The sequence below is a fragment of the Chaetodon auriga genome, chromosome 12 (genome assembly GCF_051107435.1).
Source record: "Chaetodon auriga isolate fChaAug3 chromosome 12, fChaAug3.hap1, whole genome shotgun sequence".
NCBI classification, from domain to species: domain Eukaryota; kingdom Metazoa; phylum Chordata; class Actinopteri; order Chaetodontiformes; family Chaetodontidae; genus Chaetodon; species Chaetodon auriga.
In genome coordinates, this window is record NC_135085.1 from 13,726,273 (window position 1) to 13,744,967 (window position 18,695).

The 18,695-nt window shown below is 42.1% G+C and overlaps 1 protein-coding gene across 2 annotated transcripts; it reads right to left on the reverse strand.

Moving 5' to 3' along the window:
- Window positions 1–823: 823 nt before the first annotated feature.
- rc3h1b (ring finger and CCCH-type domains 1b) lies at window positions 824–18,418 on the reverse strand. 2 transcript variants are annotated; one of them, XM_076744245.1, is made up of 20 exons: window positions 18,303–18,418; window positions 16,582–16,996; window positions 14,616–14,736; window positions 11,583–11,822; window positions 10,916–11,091; window positions 10,564–10,764; window positions 10,256–10,388; window positions 9,433–9,551; window positions 9,092–9,204; window positions 8,729–8,968; window positions 8,257–8,468; window positions 7,709–8,118; window positions 7,440–7,598; window positions 7,096–7,251; window positions 6,497–6,719; window positions 6,230–6,320; window positions 5,986–6,082; window positions 5,441–5,659; window positions 4,936–5,039; window positions 824–4,807 (listed from the first exon to the last, which is right to left on the reverse strand). In XM_076744245.1, exons 2-20 carry the CDS (start codon window positions 16,810–16,812, stop codon window positions 4,651–4,653), a joined length of 3,402 nt encoding a protein of 1,133 aa, XP_076600360.1. In that variant the 5' UTR covers window positions 16,813–16,996; window positions 18,303–18,418; the 3' UTR covers window positions 824–4,650. The 2 variants fall into 2 exon arrangements, with proteins under 2 accessions (XP_076600360.1, XP_076600359.1); XM_076744244.1 differs by having other exon boundaries at window positions 6,230–6,323.
- Between the last annotated feature and the right edge of the window lie 277 nt (window positions 18,419–18,695).

Below are 18,695 nucleotides of genomic sequence, written 5' to 3' on the forward strand. Positions count from 1 at the left end.
CAGCTCTGTCGGTTCTTGTTAGAACTCTGGCAGCAGCGTTCTCACTCGCAATTTGACTGAGATGATAAAATGCTGATTTAGATATTGGTAATATTGATATTGGCAAGTTTCAACATTTACACATAGAACAGAACCTGATCAGCAGGATCAGGCCACCCAGAGACATCATGCATATTTTTACTGTGTCCTGAGGGCTAATGGTGCGTTAAGAGTATTTGAAGCTGTTGCTTTGTGTTGACGGGCAACTTTTGATTCCTGGCTTTTCAAACCAGGCAGTGCGGTTAGTGAATATACTGGTCACGTTACATCTACACTTTTAAAGTTGAGATGGGTTCAAAAAAGAAAGAAAAGATGCTCTATGTGAACATCGCCAACTCAGATTCCCAAAAAGTTGGGACGCTGTGTAAAACATCAACAGGACGTGATGGTTTGTAATTTCTTTTTGACAAACACTCAGCTGAAAACAGTGCAAAGTAAACACAGTTCATGTTAAATGATTGCATTTTTTTGTGATACAGTGTGATCCATAGCTCCAGAGCTGTTGAGTAAGTTGCGACTATTTGGTCAGCTCAAGAATGAACTGTCGACCTCAAATTTCTGGTGTCAGTGGTTTACAGAGGTGATCATTTCATGCTGTGGTCGTTAAGATGTTTTAGTCGGTCACTGCTCGGTATGACTTGAGATTGTTCCCACTGACTGAAAAAAAAAGGTTTATTGTTTTAGCTTTCCCACAAACTCTATATAACGTGGTAAAAATGTACACAAGAGTTACTCAAAGTTGCTCTTCAACTTGTTAAAAATAAAAACAACACAAATGTTCTGAGTTAGCAATATCATTTAATCTTTCCCCCTCAGCTTAGAATCACTGTTGTACATAAGTTACACTTTGTTTTCTCAATTTCACAGGTTCATTTTTTTTCTCTCTTCAAACTTCCAGTTTGACCTCCCTCTCGTATCAAACGAAAAAAAAAAGCAGATTGTATTATACAAAAATGCAAACCAATTTTCACACAGTGAATTCTCTTACAAAGTCATAAAATGGCGTAATAATGGCTACATCCACATTGGAGGAAGATAATTCTAGACATTCCTTAATGGAGTATAATATACATATAAAAACTTCTTTTTTCTTGCTGAAATCAAACCTGTACCTTAATTTAAGAGATATTTTACAAGGGAGTAATCATATAAAATAGCCATTTGCGAATTTCCCCAGAAAGTCAGGGAATAAAATGTGAGCCTCAAACAGCAGTAACAGAGTTCAGTGGTCAAGGGTGGGAGTGGAGGGGTTCACTGGATATGTAAGTGAGGGGTAGAGGCAGCAGTTCCACTCAGAAACAAAAAACACACAGGAGATTGAAATGAACATCTTTTCTATTTACTAAATAGTAAACCACCCCATAATGTCATTGTATGTCAGTTCTGCTAAGCTAAAGGCATTGTAGGCTCATTCAGACCTGCAGGGACTCGTCAGGTCCAATCAGCGCTGTGACAGTTTTGGTTGGCTTGCACTTCCAGAAAGTGAGAAACATCACATTGAATTAACACTAAACTGTCGCTAATTCGTGGAATTATAACTGCAGAATCATCCTGGGAGACCAATTTGGTGTAAGTAGTTGTCAAAGAAGAACAAAGCTGCTGCTTGAATGTCACTCAGATCCTCTTGTAGCTGTTGACTGCACATCAGGTCAGATGACTCATTAAAGACTGTAAGACTTGCAGGTCAGTAAATTCACTCAACTATTGCGGAAACAAAAAACACAAGAGAAAGAAAAAAAAAAAACAGCTAGGGCCACAACATTTGCTTAAGAATAAAAAATACACATTTTGCTTCAAATCCTCAGAGATTTGCATTATTGCAGTTTTGTGTGAGTTTCAAAGGGGGTGGGGGGTGGGGGGTAGGTAGGGGATGTATGAGAGCCCATCTGTATGACTCTATGTCATGCCAATTAAGTGTTAATTACTATTTTGGAGATCAGCTCATGCTCCTATAAGCAGGCAAGGTAAAGGAGCATCGCAAGAGGACTTAAGGCCAACCTTTTATCAGAGACTTCCTGAATATCCTCTTGGTGGCAGGGGTGGGAAAATAACCCCAAAACTTTTCTAATACCTCAACACTATCACCCAGTACAGCACACTTTGAGGGGGGGAAAAAAAGGGGTCGAAAAAAAACAAAAAAAAACTTAGGGTACATTTTCTACAATACAGTCTAGCACACACAAAACGTCTCCATAAATTTTCCAAAGTTACAGAATTTTTGTCTTCTTCGGAAGCATAGTCTATAAAGAACATCTTTGTTTGAACACAAAAGATTAAGTGAACACACATCAATGCGCACAGAGGTCCTTCGTCTGGGAAAGGATAAAGTCTGTGTTGGCAACCAGTGGACAGAGAACAAATCAAAACAAAAAAAACAAAAAAACAAAAAATTGCTGATTCTAAGTAGAGATCATTTAATATAAATGCTGAGCAAGTAAAATAAGAGGTGGCACATTAATAGTGCTTTAGTATATTAATGTATGTATACATACTCATATGTATAAGTGAGCTGTGTACCTAAACAATAAATGTAGCGAGGAGCAGCCAGAGGCTTGAAGTGTAGTAGGAAAATCCGAATAAAAAAAGAAAAACCCAAACTTCCACTAATACAGCGCGACAAGTTGGAAGAGATGCGCATCAAACAACCCAGATGAGCCCGTCGGACACAAAAACATTTGTGTCTTCCATCTTACTCATCAGTGATCGGGGATTAGTCAAACTTCTCAGGGAGCCCTCGTTCGGTCAAAATGAAGGCTCGGCGCTTAACGAAAACGACTTGACCCGGAACGTCTCCTCAATCCTTCAACCGTTCAAACACAAGGACTCACTCGCTCTCAGCAGAGCCGTAAAACTGTAGCCGATCATGCTAATTGTTTACGAAAGGCAAAGCACTCCATGTTGAGCATCAGCAGTAAACAATTTACATGATGAAGAAAGAGCAGTAATAGTGGTAATGGTGGTGGTGATGACATCAAGGTGCGAAAAGAAACATGATACAGTGAATATTGAGCTACTCACCAATAAAGATGCTTGTATATACTCACATCTGCTATTTGCGAACAGCCATTTTTGAAGGATTGTTGTGTTTACCCCAGTAACCATCACAAACACCCTCAGCTGTAACTATGATTTCAAAAGCACTGCGTAGCTAAAAACGCTACAAGTTTCCTGTCAGTGGGTACAAAAGATAAGTCCAGGTTTTGCTTGGAATCCAACCATTTCATAACAAAGGAGGACACGTGTTCAACTGAGCTCTATAAAGCCTTCACTGGGTAAGCCGCACCCCCCAAATCGTAACAACGTAAAGCATGGAAAAAACAAAAAACAAAACGCACGCACGCGCACACACACATACACACACACACACAAGGGAAGGCAACTTCATGGAAGTTAGGAGAACAAATGACAAGATAATCCCAATGGGGAGGCCTTTTGTGTGGCCAGATGAGAAGCTCTGAGGAGGGAAATCCTTATTTACCCTAACGTTAAACGGTCAAGCTTACACTCGTTCACTTGACTCTTGAGGCAGAAAGACGTCCTCTCTCTCATCCCGATCATGTGCATTCACCCCCTGACCCCCACCCCCCTCCCCAAAAAAAACCCCAACTATTTTTGAGCGTGCTGAGAAAAATTTCATGACATAATCGACTAGCATCTGAACGCAGCCCTGCAGAGCACAGGCGAAAGGCATTGCGAACAAACCACATCGGGTCGCACCACAACCGAGAGAAGCACATAGTAGATTCCCTTATAGAAAACATGTGGAAAGCTCCTTATCAAAAAGACTCGTTGCAATCTTTAAAACAGAATGCTTCAATTAAATATATAATATACTGCTTTCAAGTATGAAACAAGACACATGATGTGTTCATAAAATGCACTAATAAAATCATACTTCCCGTGGAAGGTGAGGACGTGCATGTGGTGCAAAAGTGATCTCTAAAACACCTTGCATCTCCATTTCAGGTGAATACTGGTGGAATACTGGGATGCCTTTTCCCTCCTCAGACCAGCCAGATCTGGGCAACCACATTTTTTACGATTCTGGGGGTGAGTACCAAGCAGCACACTTATGCTATTTCAGTCAGATTGCAACAAGATAGGCTCCTCAGAGTGCATGTGATGCGATAGTGCTTCTTAATCTGCTCCTTTGTATGTAACCGTTCATCTGTATGTATGTCAACAAATCATATATGGGGAGAATTGATCAAATATTTGACTATGTTTTTGTTTATTCAGGATGGAATACGCCTGTCCTTTTGGGATGAAATCACACCACTGTCAACATCACCACCATTATCTCTTCCCGATACATCTATTGCGAGCCTTGTTAATCTGTAATCCCAGTACAAGAAAGAAAAAAAAAGAAAAAAGAAGGGAAAAATAAAAGAAAAAAATTAACACACACGAGAAATGTTATCATATGCCCTGGTTTCCAGGCAAGGAAAGTCATTAAAAAAAGCTCATTCACAGAACAAAAAGAAAGAAAATTCATATCACGGCAGATACTGCTCATCTTCTAAATAGAATGGGTGTATGTGTGCCTGTGCATGCTTTTCAATTGAGCATCTTGAGTGTGTGCGTGTGTATGTGTGTGTAAGTGTGTACTGCCTAAGAGCAGGAATGGACAACGCCATTCTTCTGCATCTCTGAACCAGTGGCACCTGGATCAGAGCACAGGCTCAACGCAGATGTCTTATTGGTCAGTGACAGCATGGACCCGCCCACTGCACTTTCTTGCAGACTGCTGGAGCCGTTTGACACCTCGCTGAATTCAGGATGGAGAGAAAAGACCCGAGTGAGAACAAGGAATGCTGGGAGGAGCTCAGGTTGATAATGAAGTACACACATATTCATGGAGTACACACATTTATGTTCAAGTACGTGTATGCTCACCCGAGAGCCAGGGAGATTTCTTCCAGCTGAGTCTTGTGCTCTGGTTGTCCATTCTCAACAGATTTGATCTTGTACTGCTGAACGTCATGGGCTACTTGGCTTTCCTGGTTTGGAGAAAGACAAAACATACTTAGCTGGTGGAAAGACCCCCGGCTACATACTGTTTGTTTTCTTGTCGCATGGATATGTGCACTTGCGCTGGTGTTAGATAGTGTCATAAGTAGCTACATGGTGGTATAACACAACTTCTGCAAGGAGAAACTGAAGGGGCTCTAGAAGAAAACTGAATTTTCATGAATATTTTCACTGTATGCAGTTAAAATCCATAACTGAACATCCATTCTGTTGGACATCCAGCAGGATGTTCTAAAGTGTCCCCTCCTCCAGCCATCACAGGATCATTTAATCAATAATTCCCTCATTATCCCAACTTCTCTCAGCATGCACAGGGAGACTGTTAGATCCCTTTTTGTTGCTCTATAGCTGCCAAATACCCATCCCTTACCAAAGCCATCTCTCGGGTCCTCTTTCCAATCTCTCTCTCCACCTGGTGGAGCTCCAGGCTCAGCTGCTCACTGGAGACAGCTGGTGTACTTGCTCCCCCTGCTGGCCACTTGGCCTGCTGCTGCTGCTGGGCTGCTGCTGCTGCTGCCTGGCTGGGCTGCACAGGCTGTCCTGCCATTGCGCTGGCCTCCCTCTGCAGCAGCAAAGAGTTACTGGCAGCCTGTAATAGTGAGACAGGAAGTGTGGAGGATGAGTGTGAAATGTGGACATTTCTGGTAATAATGAGAGGAAAGAAAAATGGAACATCTGTTTTTTGAGACTACTGTTGCCTGTATTTTGATGTTGACTTGGCAGCATGACAGCCAACTACTTTTACTCTTCACAACATCAACTATCATGTGAAATGAAAGCAAGGCTATAAATATTAAGCCATCTGTGGAAATTAAAAACACTGTTATACTTATTTAAATATTTGAAAATATCAGATCAGTTTCTGTGCTTTCCAGGTCTTGGTAGGTCCTCTTGTTAGTTCCAGAGCATACGCACCTCCATGCTTCGCATCTGGGTCTGCTGGTTGATCTGCTGGTTGACCTGCTGCAGCTCAATCTTTAACTGTTCTCTGTCTGGGGCTGCCATAGGTAGGCTGTGAAAGTGAAATACAGTGAAATATTTAAATTACTTCTCAACAATCTTAGGCCACAAACCTTCCCTTTCACACACGTATTTCTGACGTTCTCCAAAAGCCTGATTAGTATTATTATCGAGGAGGAACAACAAATGTGCGCCTCACCGCTCACTGAAGTGTCCCTGAGAGGAGGAGGCAGCCTGGTGGGAGGGATATGAAGCTCCACCCCATCCTCCATGGCTTCCATATGTGTATTCTGCTGTAGGCGAGGTGGTAAAATGGTTGTCAGAAATGTTTTCAATTACAAATGATGTAATGAGTAAAACAACTGACTTTCAGAAATTGTACAGGGTTACCAATTTCCACTTAAAGCAATAATAAGATGCTAACACACACAGCAATTAATAGGTTGTGGTGCACATGGTCTCTTACCGGTCATGGCCATATGCTTAGAGTTTGGGTTCTGGGGAGTAGAGGCTATGGCCTGCACAGGGCCGGTGGTCTGGTAGCCTGTCTTTGAGGTGCGGGAGATGGCACCGAAGCGTGACACAGTGGGCTGGGGGCCAAACGGGATAATAGGGTCATCGTCCTTGACTTCTGCACCCCTCCGAGGAGCTTCCAGCGATGGCTCCCTCAGATCCTTTGCCTCCACATTCTGAGGGAGAGAGAGAGCAGTATAGAGAGGCGAGGTTAGAGAAGCTTTCTTCACTTGTCACTTGATACATGTGGTTAAACAAAACTGGTTGTTTCTGTCAGTAGAAAAAGGAGAATAAAGATGTATTTGACAGGACAAAACACTTACTTGTCTGGGCTGTTTAATTACACTTGGTCAACATACAGGCATTGTCACATATAGCCTGCACTGATTAACGCAACCTCAATCGCTCAGTCATTAAGCTCGGTACATTGTTAAATTCCCCTTAGAGCATCAACACTGAATCACTCAAGACAGAATCACAATGTATCATTTTTCCACCCATAATGGGAAAATACAGACATGGTTACAAACAGAGTTATCCATTTGAACTCACCATCATCTCCATGGCGCCAGGAACCATAACATCTTTGGGTTTGGCATCCTTTGTGCCAATGTAGGAGCCAATGGTTTCACAAGACCAGGGAGAGTACTGCCCTGCATAGTCGGGCTCTCTGCATTTCATCATGGTTTTGGAGCTCTCTTCACCATACTGCAGACACAGAACATACACAGACAAGGTGCTGTCACTAATTCTTCCATTTATTCACAGTCAACCAATACCTCTTTTTAAATTCTACACCACCAGTTCTTGGACATTGAATTTAAATGTGTCAAATCTTATAGCCTGTGTACTACATGAACCAATCTCAGAGACACAGAAATTCACATAGTGCTAACCTCTGGAGGGTAGTCACTGGGGAAGGGATGAGAGAGAGTGGGGGAGGCAGCAAATGGCGGCGGGGAGATGACCTTCCTTTCCTCCAGCTGGGATAACAGCTCCTGTCGACGTCGGTGCAGATAGTCCAGGCTGGGCTGCGAACCACTATATGTTGGTCCCTGAGTCACACAGAGAAATATTGCTGCTCAATTGCTAGCACTTATTTAAGTGTTTTGTAACTAGGATGGCCACACAAAGAGTTAAAAGCAAACTGATTAAAATGACTCACCCTGATGTAAGTCCTCATGGGTGGGGGCTGGGCACCTGCTGGATAGTAGCCGTCTGGAGGGTATCTATCCCGGACACTGGGCTCCTGGTGGTAAAGTGAGTTAGCCTGCCCTGCTGATGGTGGAGGAACATCCAGAGGTGCAGGACTCATTCTGACCAGGCCATCCCTCTGAGATGGGTAAGGCTGTGGAGGAGGTGGTGGGCCACTGTAGGTCCCGTGACGACCTCGGTCGTGGTGTGGAGCGTGAGGGTAGGAGAAGGGTGGACCAGAATGAGGGGCCTGGTAGGGGCGCTCTGGAGGACCGTAGCCAGGGTAGGGGTCCTGGTACGGCGGTCCTGACTCACTGGGCGGAGGAGGGTTACGCATATAATCCCGGGGAACATACTGTGGTGGTTGTTGGTAGGGATACCCTGAGAAATAAATGGCAGCCTATGATTAACATCTCTTTCCTTGATGATTTCTAAGCATAAAGTACAAAAGATATCAAATTTTCATCAGTCACACACACAGAAGCACACTATGCTCTATTCAATTTACTTGACCCATACCTGTGGAGTACTGTGGGGGCTCATACTGAGAAGCAGAAGGTGGTGGGCGAGTGTCGTAGCACATCTCAGGGAGCTGAGGCTGGGGGTAGACTGGCGAACCTCTGGCTACAACAGGCATGTGCTTGACCCCAGAGAGGTGGTCCGCTGGCATCCTTGGATGGGCCATGGCATGAGGTGGCAGAGGCATACCGGGTTTGGGCACAGGGTCAAGGCTGCAGGAAAACGTTTCACATTAAAGAAAAGACAACAGGCAGATTGTCAATGAGCCATATCCATGTATGTCAATTAATAACAAGAGTCTGCAGGCTTCCACTTCAAGAATATTAGTCTATAGACCCAACAACCAAACCCCTCTCCTCTTCAATCAGTACAGCTGGTCTCCAATAACAGAGAAATGTACAGACTTCATGGCACATGGTTGCCTGTTCTTTGGCTGCCAAATAATTGACCACTAAGAGACTGTTTTACTCACACATCAGGTGGTGATCCTGGGGTGCTGGGACTCCCTCCATCCATCTTCATGGGTTTACGCAACAGTTCATATGTGTCTGTGCCACGAGGAATAAGCTGGGGCAAAGAGGGTCCACCACTGCCATTGGTGAGGGGCGAAGACTTCCGGGTCACTGCTACATCAAGAGGAAGGCCGTCATCTGGCATGAGCCCTCCTGAGCCTGGGAGGCGAGCTGCAAGACGCTTATTCATCTTACGATACCTGACAAGCGTACACAGAGAGTTAAATGTGTAAGAGAGTGCTGTGAAAATGGCTTCATTTCAACTGCAATATGTAAAATCAAAAAAGCAAACACTGCTGCATGTTGATATTGTCAAGACTCACTTCTCCAGTTCTTCCTGAGAGTGAGCAAAGGTGCAGCTGGCTCCGCGAGGACAGCCTCCCTTCTGCTTCATGTCACGACACATGTATGTCTTGTACTTGCTGTGCTGAGGAGGCTAAAAGAGAGACGCCAAGTATTAATGAAATGGTTGCACCAGGGCCCTACAAAATATAGTTCTTTCCCAAATATCTCTTTGAATATTTTGGAATTCTGTGAATTCTACACTTGAAACACATTTCACATAATGTGATGAATAAAATACAACACTGCACTATTTTTTTAATCAAATGGATCTTCTGCAGGATGCGTCCAGTTCTTTCTGTGGTCCAATGGATAGACTGACCTGCTGAGGATCAGCTCCTTTCTTGCTGTGGTTCTGGATGAAGTCCACCAGGCCATGCACAACTGTTTTCACTGCTACCAACCCTTTCTCAAGCTGCTCCCATGTGGGAGGGGGAGCATCTGGGGGGAAAACAAATGGAAGTATGAGAAAAACAGACTTTTATCTAAATATTTTAAATGATGGTACTTAGTTGTCTCTGAGGTTAAGTGTGTGTGGGTTGTTTCCCAGAAGATCACCACTGACAGCACAAAGTACCAGCACAAAGTACCGTCACGAACAGCAAACAGCTTCCACGACTGGGAGATTGCAGGGCAGGGTGGTCGGGTACCAAATTATAATTCTGAAGTTGAAATTAATGACATGCCTTGGCTCTAAAGCCCCCTTAGCTGATTGGCCTTTCAAGTGAATGAGAGTCAACTTTTGTAAATTTGGTGTTTGAATTCATACGTGGTGGTCAAACATTAAAAAACACAACATTTGAGAGTCACAAGCTAACTTCTGATTAGGAAAGCATATAGATGCCCCATTTTCAATTAAGTCACACTTCAAAGCTACATATCCATGCAGTCTTTTGGAGGACATTTTCAGACATTTGCCCGACCAAACAAATCTAATATATGGTAAACTATTTGTTGAGGGTCAGCTTAACTGTAATGCAACAGCTAGGCTCTGGCCAGGACTGCTTGTTTTAAGCCACTTTAGAAGACAATATATACTGGAATGATAGGAAAGATGTTAGACAGACGGTTGAGAAGATGCAATGGTTATTGTGTGACAATGCATACGTCTATACAACACCAAGATTCCTGAAGGTGTTTCTTACCAGGACTGGGATCAATGTTGGCCAGTAGTTCGAGGTGGGGTCGCAACCTGTTGAGGTTGGCTGGATCTCCGGTCCTCTGCAGCGCGATCGTCAGCTCTTGAACACTCTGAGCAAAAGACGCTGGGGTCTGCAGCTATGCCAGAAGCAGAAAAACAAATCAACACTGGTAGATTTATGGCAGACAGGATATCTTCTGTGGGAACATGCTCTGACATAAGGCACTAAGAAACTGTAACGTATAGCAGACCACATAAATCTTGTATGAAACATACTGGTGAGAGAAGAAAAAAATAACTTCTCTCACACACCTTATCTATGATGGACTGCATGTGTGACTTGTGAGATTGATCTCCATATAACAGAGAAGACCACTGGTCAGGTGCGATGCGCAGCCCACCCTCCATGGCAATCTGAACAATCTGGGAGTCATGCTCACGCCGCAGAGCCTCGTAAGTACGGAACTCTTCTTTCAGCTGCATCAGGGATGAGTCTTCATCACGTTTGGTCACCTAGGTAGCCCGAGGGGATAAGGAGTATTAGGTAAGTATAAATTATAGTCAGGGCTGGTCTAATATTGAGGCAATGGGCCTCAATATAATAGCCACAAATGACGTACATTATTTAATAAAACGTTCTTCTGGTTCTCAGTCAGTGACATACCTTGAAGCAGGAGGCCCTGTAGAGGAGCTGCACCACATGGCCTATGCTAGTCTTTGAGGCCTGCGGGAAGCGTGGCTCAAGCCTCTGGACTACAAAAAGGACCAACACCTTCCTGGACAGAGCAGAGCCATCCTCAAGGGCAAGCAGGACCAACTTTAGAGCTTCCTCCTGCATGGCTGGGGGAGGAAAAACAAACATAAAAACCATGAGTGACAGTTGACAGCCAAAAGCAAACTCCTGCAGAGGTTATGTGGACATTGATTACTGGAATGGAAAAAGAAATTAATATACAGTGTTACAATGTATGAGGAAATTATGGGCAACACTGTAAATCAATGATCAGGACTCTTATGGCAATATTGGATTATATGTATAGATTATTGGAATATTGGATAATTATGATATTAGCATCACTGTGATGAAGTACTTCGATTTATCTGGTATTTGACTGGATTAGCCAAAAACAAATGGTCCTGTCTGAGTATTTTAGCCATTAATTAATCATTAATTGTGTGAAAAATTATCACCCTGCCTGATGGTTACCAATAATTGCCATGTTTGCCTCACAGAGAAGCATATGTGTATTTTAACAGGAATATAATTCCCGCTTTCACCAAGAGAAACCAAAACACAAATCAAAAAAGCTATTATGAGGGAAACAACCTACCCGGGCCGAGAAACTGACATCCTCGAGCACGGACAGCGGCCCACAGATTGGAGGAGAGCTGCTGTGGATTCTGGTGCTGCAAGATGAGTTCAGTGACGGTTCGCTCACCCAGAGAGCGGGCAGCTCTCATGGCTCTAACGCGGCCCTCCTCCTCCACCAGCTGGCAGTGGACCAGCGTTACCAGTTTCCTCTGCATGGGTCGACTCAGCATGCTCTGGGCTGTGCTGCTCAGACCCACACCTATTGAGAGATTAGACAAGGCAGCTGGTAAACCAAGAGAATCTACACTCAGTTGCCAGTTTATTAGGTGCACCTAGCGCCCCGCAATACATCCAACCTTCATGAAGGTTATAAAACGTAAATAATTTTAGAGTGCTGCTGATCCAATCCTTTATGATCATGATGGAGGATGTAGTTTGTGGCACTGTGAACTCTACTGTATTACAGAAAGACGCATTGTTGTTTAGCCTCCCCTCATTGATACAAATGGAGAAGACAAATCAATAGCATGTCAGCAGAATTCAGTAGCATTGAAAAGCACCACAAAATGCAGCAATCAAATTACAATTATGTGGAATCAACACATCTCTGAAGCAGGATTTGTGCCTTACATATGCATATTGCTATTAAAAAAGATATGTCACTACAACACCAATCCCAAAAAAGTGGACATTGTGTAAAACGTAAATAAAACCAGAACGCAATCATTTGCAAACAAACTGTGTTTACTGTCGTGTTCCCAAGTCCATGTAGTAATATCCTTTATACAATCATGTTTCACAAAGTGGTGAACCTTGCCCCATCCTTGCTTTTGAACGACTGAGCCTTTCAAGGATGTCCTTTTCATATCTAAACAGTTTTGGAGCACTCCACAATGTTCCCAGTCCTTTGTTGCCCCCTGTCCTACCTTGTTTTAAATGTGGTGCTGGCAACAAATTCAGAATAACCATATATTTACAAAAAGTTGATGAGGTAAAGTATTATGTTTTAGTAGCAAGTAGCAAGTGGATAGATGGTTATCAGTCATTACAGACCAACCAACAGCATCACTACCTCATTTTGACATCATGTAACGATGCATCTATCAATACATCTTTTTGGTTAATGTTCCTCTATTATATTTTTGACCATTCTTGTGTTGTTGTTAAAGGGTTTGATGTGAAGAATGTTTGTTTACTATGACTGAATGAGCAACGTTATGCACTTATTAACTGCTCATGTCTTAAGGTCATCATCCAAGGAAAATAATTTGGATTCCTGACATATAACACTCTGCGGCAGAACTGCTCTGAAAGGACTGGGGTGAGACACAGAGACAATAATGCAAACTGTAAAATGAAGGCAAATATGTTGACTGGGGATGAAAATGATCATTTGATTATTTTTCAATTATCATTAAGACTCTGATTGACCAAAATATGCAATCAGCAACAATGACAAACGCTGGTGCAGCATTACTAATACACCTCCGAGACATTGTTAGTGGTTACGTACTTGGTCAGTCAGATTCTTAATAATTGAAAAACAATCAAATATTTGCTGATTATTAGCTCCACAGCAGGCGTTTTCAACAGACAGACTTGCTGAATGTCCATATGTTATTGATATAAGTCTTTGACATGGACATGGCGAAAGCGGTTTTCCATACATAAGGTAAAACATGTGGAGAAGTGATCATATTAAAGACATGTTGGAGGCAACTTTCAACAGGGAATTCCATTGAAAAACTGCACAAATGACTTGCACCTGACTAAAGAGATATGCTCATGGTAAATAGACTTGAGACTGATGTCAGAAGATCAAGATACTGATCTATTGATGGGCCCGGCTTTGTTTCAAGCATCCGGCATGTCTTACCTAATTACTGTTGTCTAATGAAGCCTGTAGGTTAAACAGAATTACTATGGTAAATGTTGTAGTTGAATTATGATGGGTGGAGTGGGAGAACCAGCAGCAATTCTAAGTGACTGCATTATTATTTTTTTTATTAAATTTGATTAAAACAATTTCCTTTTGTTTAAATAAATGGTGACAGAAACACTGAATTTCCTCAAGCTACGCAGAGGAGGAGTCCATTTCAACTGTTTCAAGGAGAAGTACACTTTGTGACAGGCATTTAAAGCTAATCAATTATTAATCAATCATTAATAATTTCTACTAATCAGTCAATCATATTCAGTTGTTAAGCACTAACATTTCGATCATTAAGGAATTGCTTAAAATTTGCACCCGTTATGTTCACACTACATTTAATGTAATTCTGTGATTGAACAAACTGGATTTAAGACACTAATGTGGGTCTTAAAGGTTTTTATTTGGCTGTCTTGTTTTCAGCTTACTTCATTATACCTGTTCCTAATGATGAATTAATATAAGGGAAACAACTGCGACCTTTGAATATTATGATTTGGCAACATGGCACAGTGGCATTGAAGACAAACAACTCTGAACCATAATGTCAGCCCCTTTAACCCTCTTCCTCTGAAAGATTTATGCCAGTTTGAAGTAACTTCAGTGATCCAAAGAAAAACACAATAGTGTATTTCCTTAAAGCACCACATTAACTGCATCGTGAGATCAGACTTGTTAAATAAATTTCCTCGAATTTTGTATCATTATTATCTTTGTCAATGAAGCACACAATGATTTACTGTCCAAAGCGGTTCCATCATGTAATCATAATCACTTTCAAACAGCCATTAACAAGAACGAGGCATGGCATATGTTTCTGTACCTTTGTTTTCTCCCCAGTTCTTGTTCCAGGCATGCCACTAACATAAATAAAAGGCAAACACGTGGACCGCTTTTGAAAAGGGAACAAGGCCACGTCCATTAACAGTCACCTAGCTGCAGCATTCTCGCACCTTAAACCATGTGAATGCCAATAATAATGCATACTGGAGTTTCCAAGTCAAAAGCAACCTCCTGAGCTTCATTTAGAGGCAGCAAGAGTGTCAACAGATAATAATAATGATAGAACAAACTTCGAAAGTAATAAGCATGTGTTTGTGTGTGTTTGTGTACGTTAAGTACCTCGGGTGTTGCTGAGAGGTTTGAGGTACAGGGCCAGCTCCTCCACACACTGCCTGGCCTCCTCATAATGCTGAGAGTCCTCTGGACTGGTAATCAAGGCAACAGGCTGAGCCTTAGGAACCTGCCACAGAATACACAGGGGGATATAATTAGGACAACCAACAGCAATAGCTTTTAGTACAATTATGACTCTACAATGGTGTTATGGATGTAGTAGAATACACAGTCATCATTTTCTTTTTGTCATTTTATGTACTGGCTGAAACAGCTGAGTGTACCAAAGTATATCAAAATACCTCTGAGTGTGAGGGTTTGTGCGTCTGTGCAAGAACATTTTTACAGACAAGAGAAGTAAAATTGCGTGATAAAATGTATAAAGCTAGAAAAATTTTGTTTGCATTGCTAACATTTACAAACCCTTAGCAGCTCATACTACCTACAATCTTGAAAAAAATCCTGAACAGAATAGTAAATGCAATCTTCATTTATACTGATCTGTCAACTATAATGAAATATGTCATTCAACTTTCCTTTGTCCTAAGAAGCTCTTTTGTTTGAGAATAATTTGTCTTGTTTGGCTTGTTGAACTGCAACTATGCCAGTTAACATTGCTAATAAACACAATTTAAACTAGAGCCAAGACACCAGAGCAGCTTTTCTCATCATTTCATGCTCAAGCTATGCCAATATACACAGCCATCTGCTCCCAGTGAAGCTATCAAAACTGGAAGAGCACTCGGAGAGTGAAGACCAGGCCAATGGTCCCTGTTTCTATGATATGTAAATCTGCAAGCACAACCACTACATATGTCTGAATATACATCCACAATTTTTAGAATGTCACATTTGGATGTGGGTTAGAGTATAATTAGTTGCAAGATGTGTATGTATTTATGTTTTCCACAGTCACACCAAAAAGTGTTGTTACAATTGTGATGATACTACATGTGTAGACTGCCCTAGAGGATTATTAGCAACCGTAAATGCGGACTGTAATATGGAGTCATAGTAATTCTACAGTTGTACAGTACATGTTTTGTCACTATTGAACTTAATTAACATCTGCTAGATTTCTTAGATGTATGGAATTTATTCCGCCAAGGCCAAACACCCTATCTTGCAATGTTATCCAAATTGGAAAATAATTTTTGTATCCAGCCTGTGATTCAGATCCACTCCAAAAGTTTGGGGGTTCTTCCTTGGCCCATGCTAGACCTAGAAAGTTTCATGAAAATCAGGCCAAAGTTTTTGCATAATCCTGGTGACAAACAGACAAACAAACATGACCTCCTTGGCAAAGTTAATGACTCTGCCATTTTCACTTTTTGCTTTGATACCAACAAAAGCAACCAGCAGATCTGGGGTATTTCATATGATAAATTATTTTCATGAACCACAATGATGCAGAGCTAACATGACTGTAATTTCTATCAGGTATATTCAATTGATTTGAGATTGTACCCTTCTAACCTGTATGAGCAGAGATATGCAAAGCACTCAGCTAAGACTCATCACAGCCATGACTATATCAGACACTCATCAAGCTCACAATCAATACACTGACGTTATCCATTATTATACTGCATATACCTGGAAACTTGGCCAACAAAGCCAAAACACCATTAGCTGTGCCTCAACCTGTCAGTCAAACACCGCCTCAAAGAATTAGGGCTTTAAAGATTGTGCCTACACTCAGTGTACCAACGGAGTAAAAGCCATTGCCCAATGACTGGAGTGTGACTCATAAAGGAATCTCCAAGTTATGTGCATCAGGCAATAGCCTGCACTTAACACTCTAATAAAGTCTATAAACAGTAATTACAGAAAACATCATTCCATCAAGCTATGAATGGTATCTTAAGACGTTGCACTACTCAAACACACCCATGAGCTGTCATCCAAGCACGAACAAGGGCTGTTGTCAACAAATAAGAGTGTACAAAATACATAAAGACACAAGTCTTACCTGGCCTCCCACCAGCTGTAACAGGGCTGTGTTGACAGGTAGCTGCTCAATGTCTGTGCTGATGGCTGTCTGGTCAAAGGGACAGGCCTTACGGTGCAACTTATTCAGGCACATCTTGCAGACAGTGTGTCCACAGCCCAAGCTGATGGGCCTGCGAACAGTCTCCTCAAATGTCTGTGTGCAGATCGGGCACAGCAGGAACTCTGTCCATTGTGGTGCTTGCACTGGCATGATTATATATTGATGGAACGAGTGTGTGTAGATGTATGTAAGCTTTAACACAGAAAAAAATCAAATAAAATATATATATAATATATGGAAGATTCCACTGGAATCAAGAATTTTTCTTCCGAACTCAATCGTTCTTAAATGTTCTCACACATTGTGGATTTTGGATCACATCGCGTGATGAATACTGAAAAAGAGAAAGACAAAATTAATTAACTTTGTGCAAACATTCACTGATTTGAATTTTACAGCAAAAATATAACATTACAGAGCCTATTAGCTTATATTCCAACAGCATATAAGCGATTTTAAAAAGCATTGCTGTGTTGTGTGTGAGTGCATCTGCAGTTGAGAAACGCACTTAAGGCAGTGGGATGACAAAGTAGATTTCTCGTGGGGCTACTGATACTTTTCGACATTCAAAATCAAAAATGTGTCATCTGAAGTCAATCTGGCTTTGACTACTGGCCGGTACACGTTGTTCGGTCGTAACACAAAACACAAAAAGACAGCAGATGTGACACATTTGTAAGACAGAGAAGAAAAAAGCGACGGAGAGGGATCAAAACAACTGCCGTGTGGCCTACTTAGAAGAGCTAGTTACCACTATGAGTATGGACAAAGGGTCCTGAAGAGGCTAACAACCAAGTCCCACTGCGCTACCTAACTTGTCAAAAAGCTAATATTTCTCTATACATTAGGCCAACTACAAGCATTGGTTTTATTATTGGTCAACGGGGTTGCTACCGTGGCTGTAACGTTACGAATTTTGATGTCTGATAATACGCCTGTTAATATTTACTTCATATTAACCGATACGTTAGCTAGCTAATTGTGGGTAACGTTAGCTTACTTTTAGCAAGCTAAGCTATGGGTGGCTAGTTTGCTAGGTTTGCTAGCGAGCAAACGTCGTCTGATTAAAAAAACGATTACTTAATAATCGAAAACCAATCGTGAGTTGGTCATGATACAGTCATTATTCTGCATCTAGCTGTGATTTAGGATCCATAACACTGCCAAGAACATAAGTTACCATCTCGTGTGCTGGTCAAGGAAACGATAGCTACAGAAGAAACACAGTGACACTGGAGAGTGGAGCCATTTGACTCTCAACGGCGAGATTATGTAACGCTAGCATCGGAAACTACCCAGCTACCCAACTGCCTTGAAAATGTGTTTATTCTAACCAGACGCACAAATTTACTTGTAGTCAAATTGTTCAGACTCATAATATGGTCGCATTTTGGTCACATTTTACAGACGCAGCTCATTCTTCTTGTCGAACTGAGCATACAGAGCTAGCAGCCTAGAGAACAAACCTTAACGTTACTCCTCCCTCTAGTAGCCGCTAGCTTGTTAGCTAGCTAGCTACCTTTCGTGTTAGCAACAACTAACCATAGCTATGCGTCATTAATGTGACTTAAACGAAACATGCAACTTCTACTCTTGGTTTCCATCAAAACAAAGACATAGTTATTGTCGATGCTACTCACTCATTCCAAAAGACTTGGAAGATTTTCATCTTTCTTCAGGAAATTGTTGCGATATTTTCTTGCCATGTCGACTGTGCAGCTTAGCTGCTGCCGAGGTTTGGGGAGGGTGTCAACTCGACAACAGACTCGCTAGCCGGTTACAGCTAGCTGGGCAAGATGTGTGTGTGTGTGTGTGTGTGTGTGTGTGTGTGTGTGTGTGTGTGTGTGTGTGTGTGTGTGTGTGTGTGTGCGCTAATGGTGCCCTCTACTGGTAAGGAAGCGCATGCACAGCCACACAACACAAAACTGAGCAGCATCTGCCAGACTCTGGTCACATCTGGGGATTGTGACAACTGGTAAGCAGAACATTGTCCCAATTAGGTTGACTATGCAGTGCGCGCGACCGCACGTGTG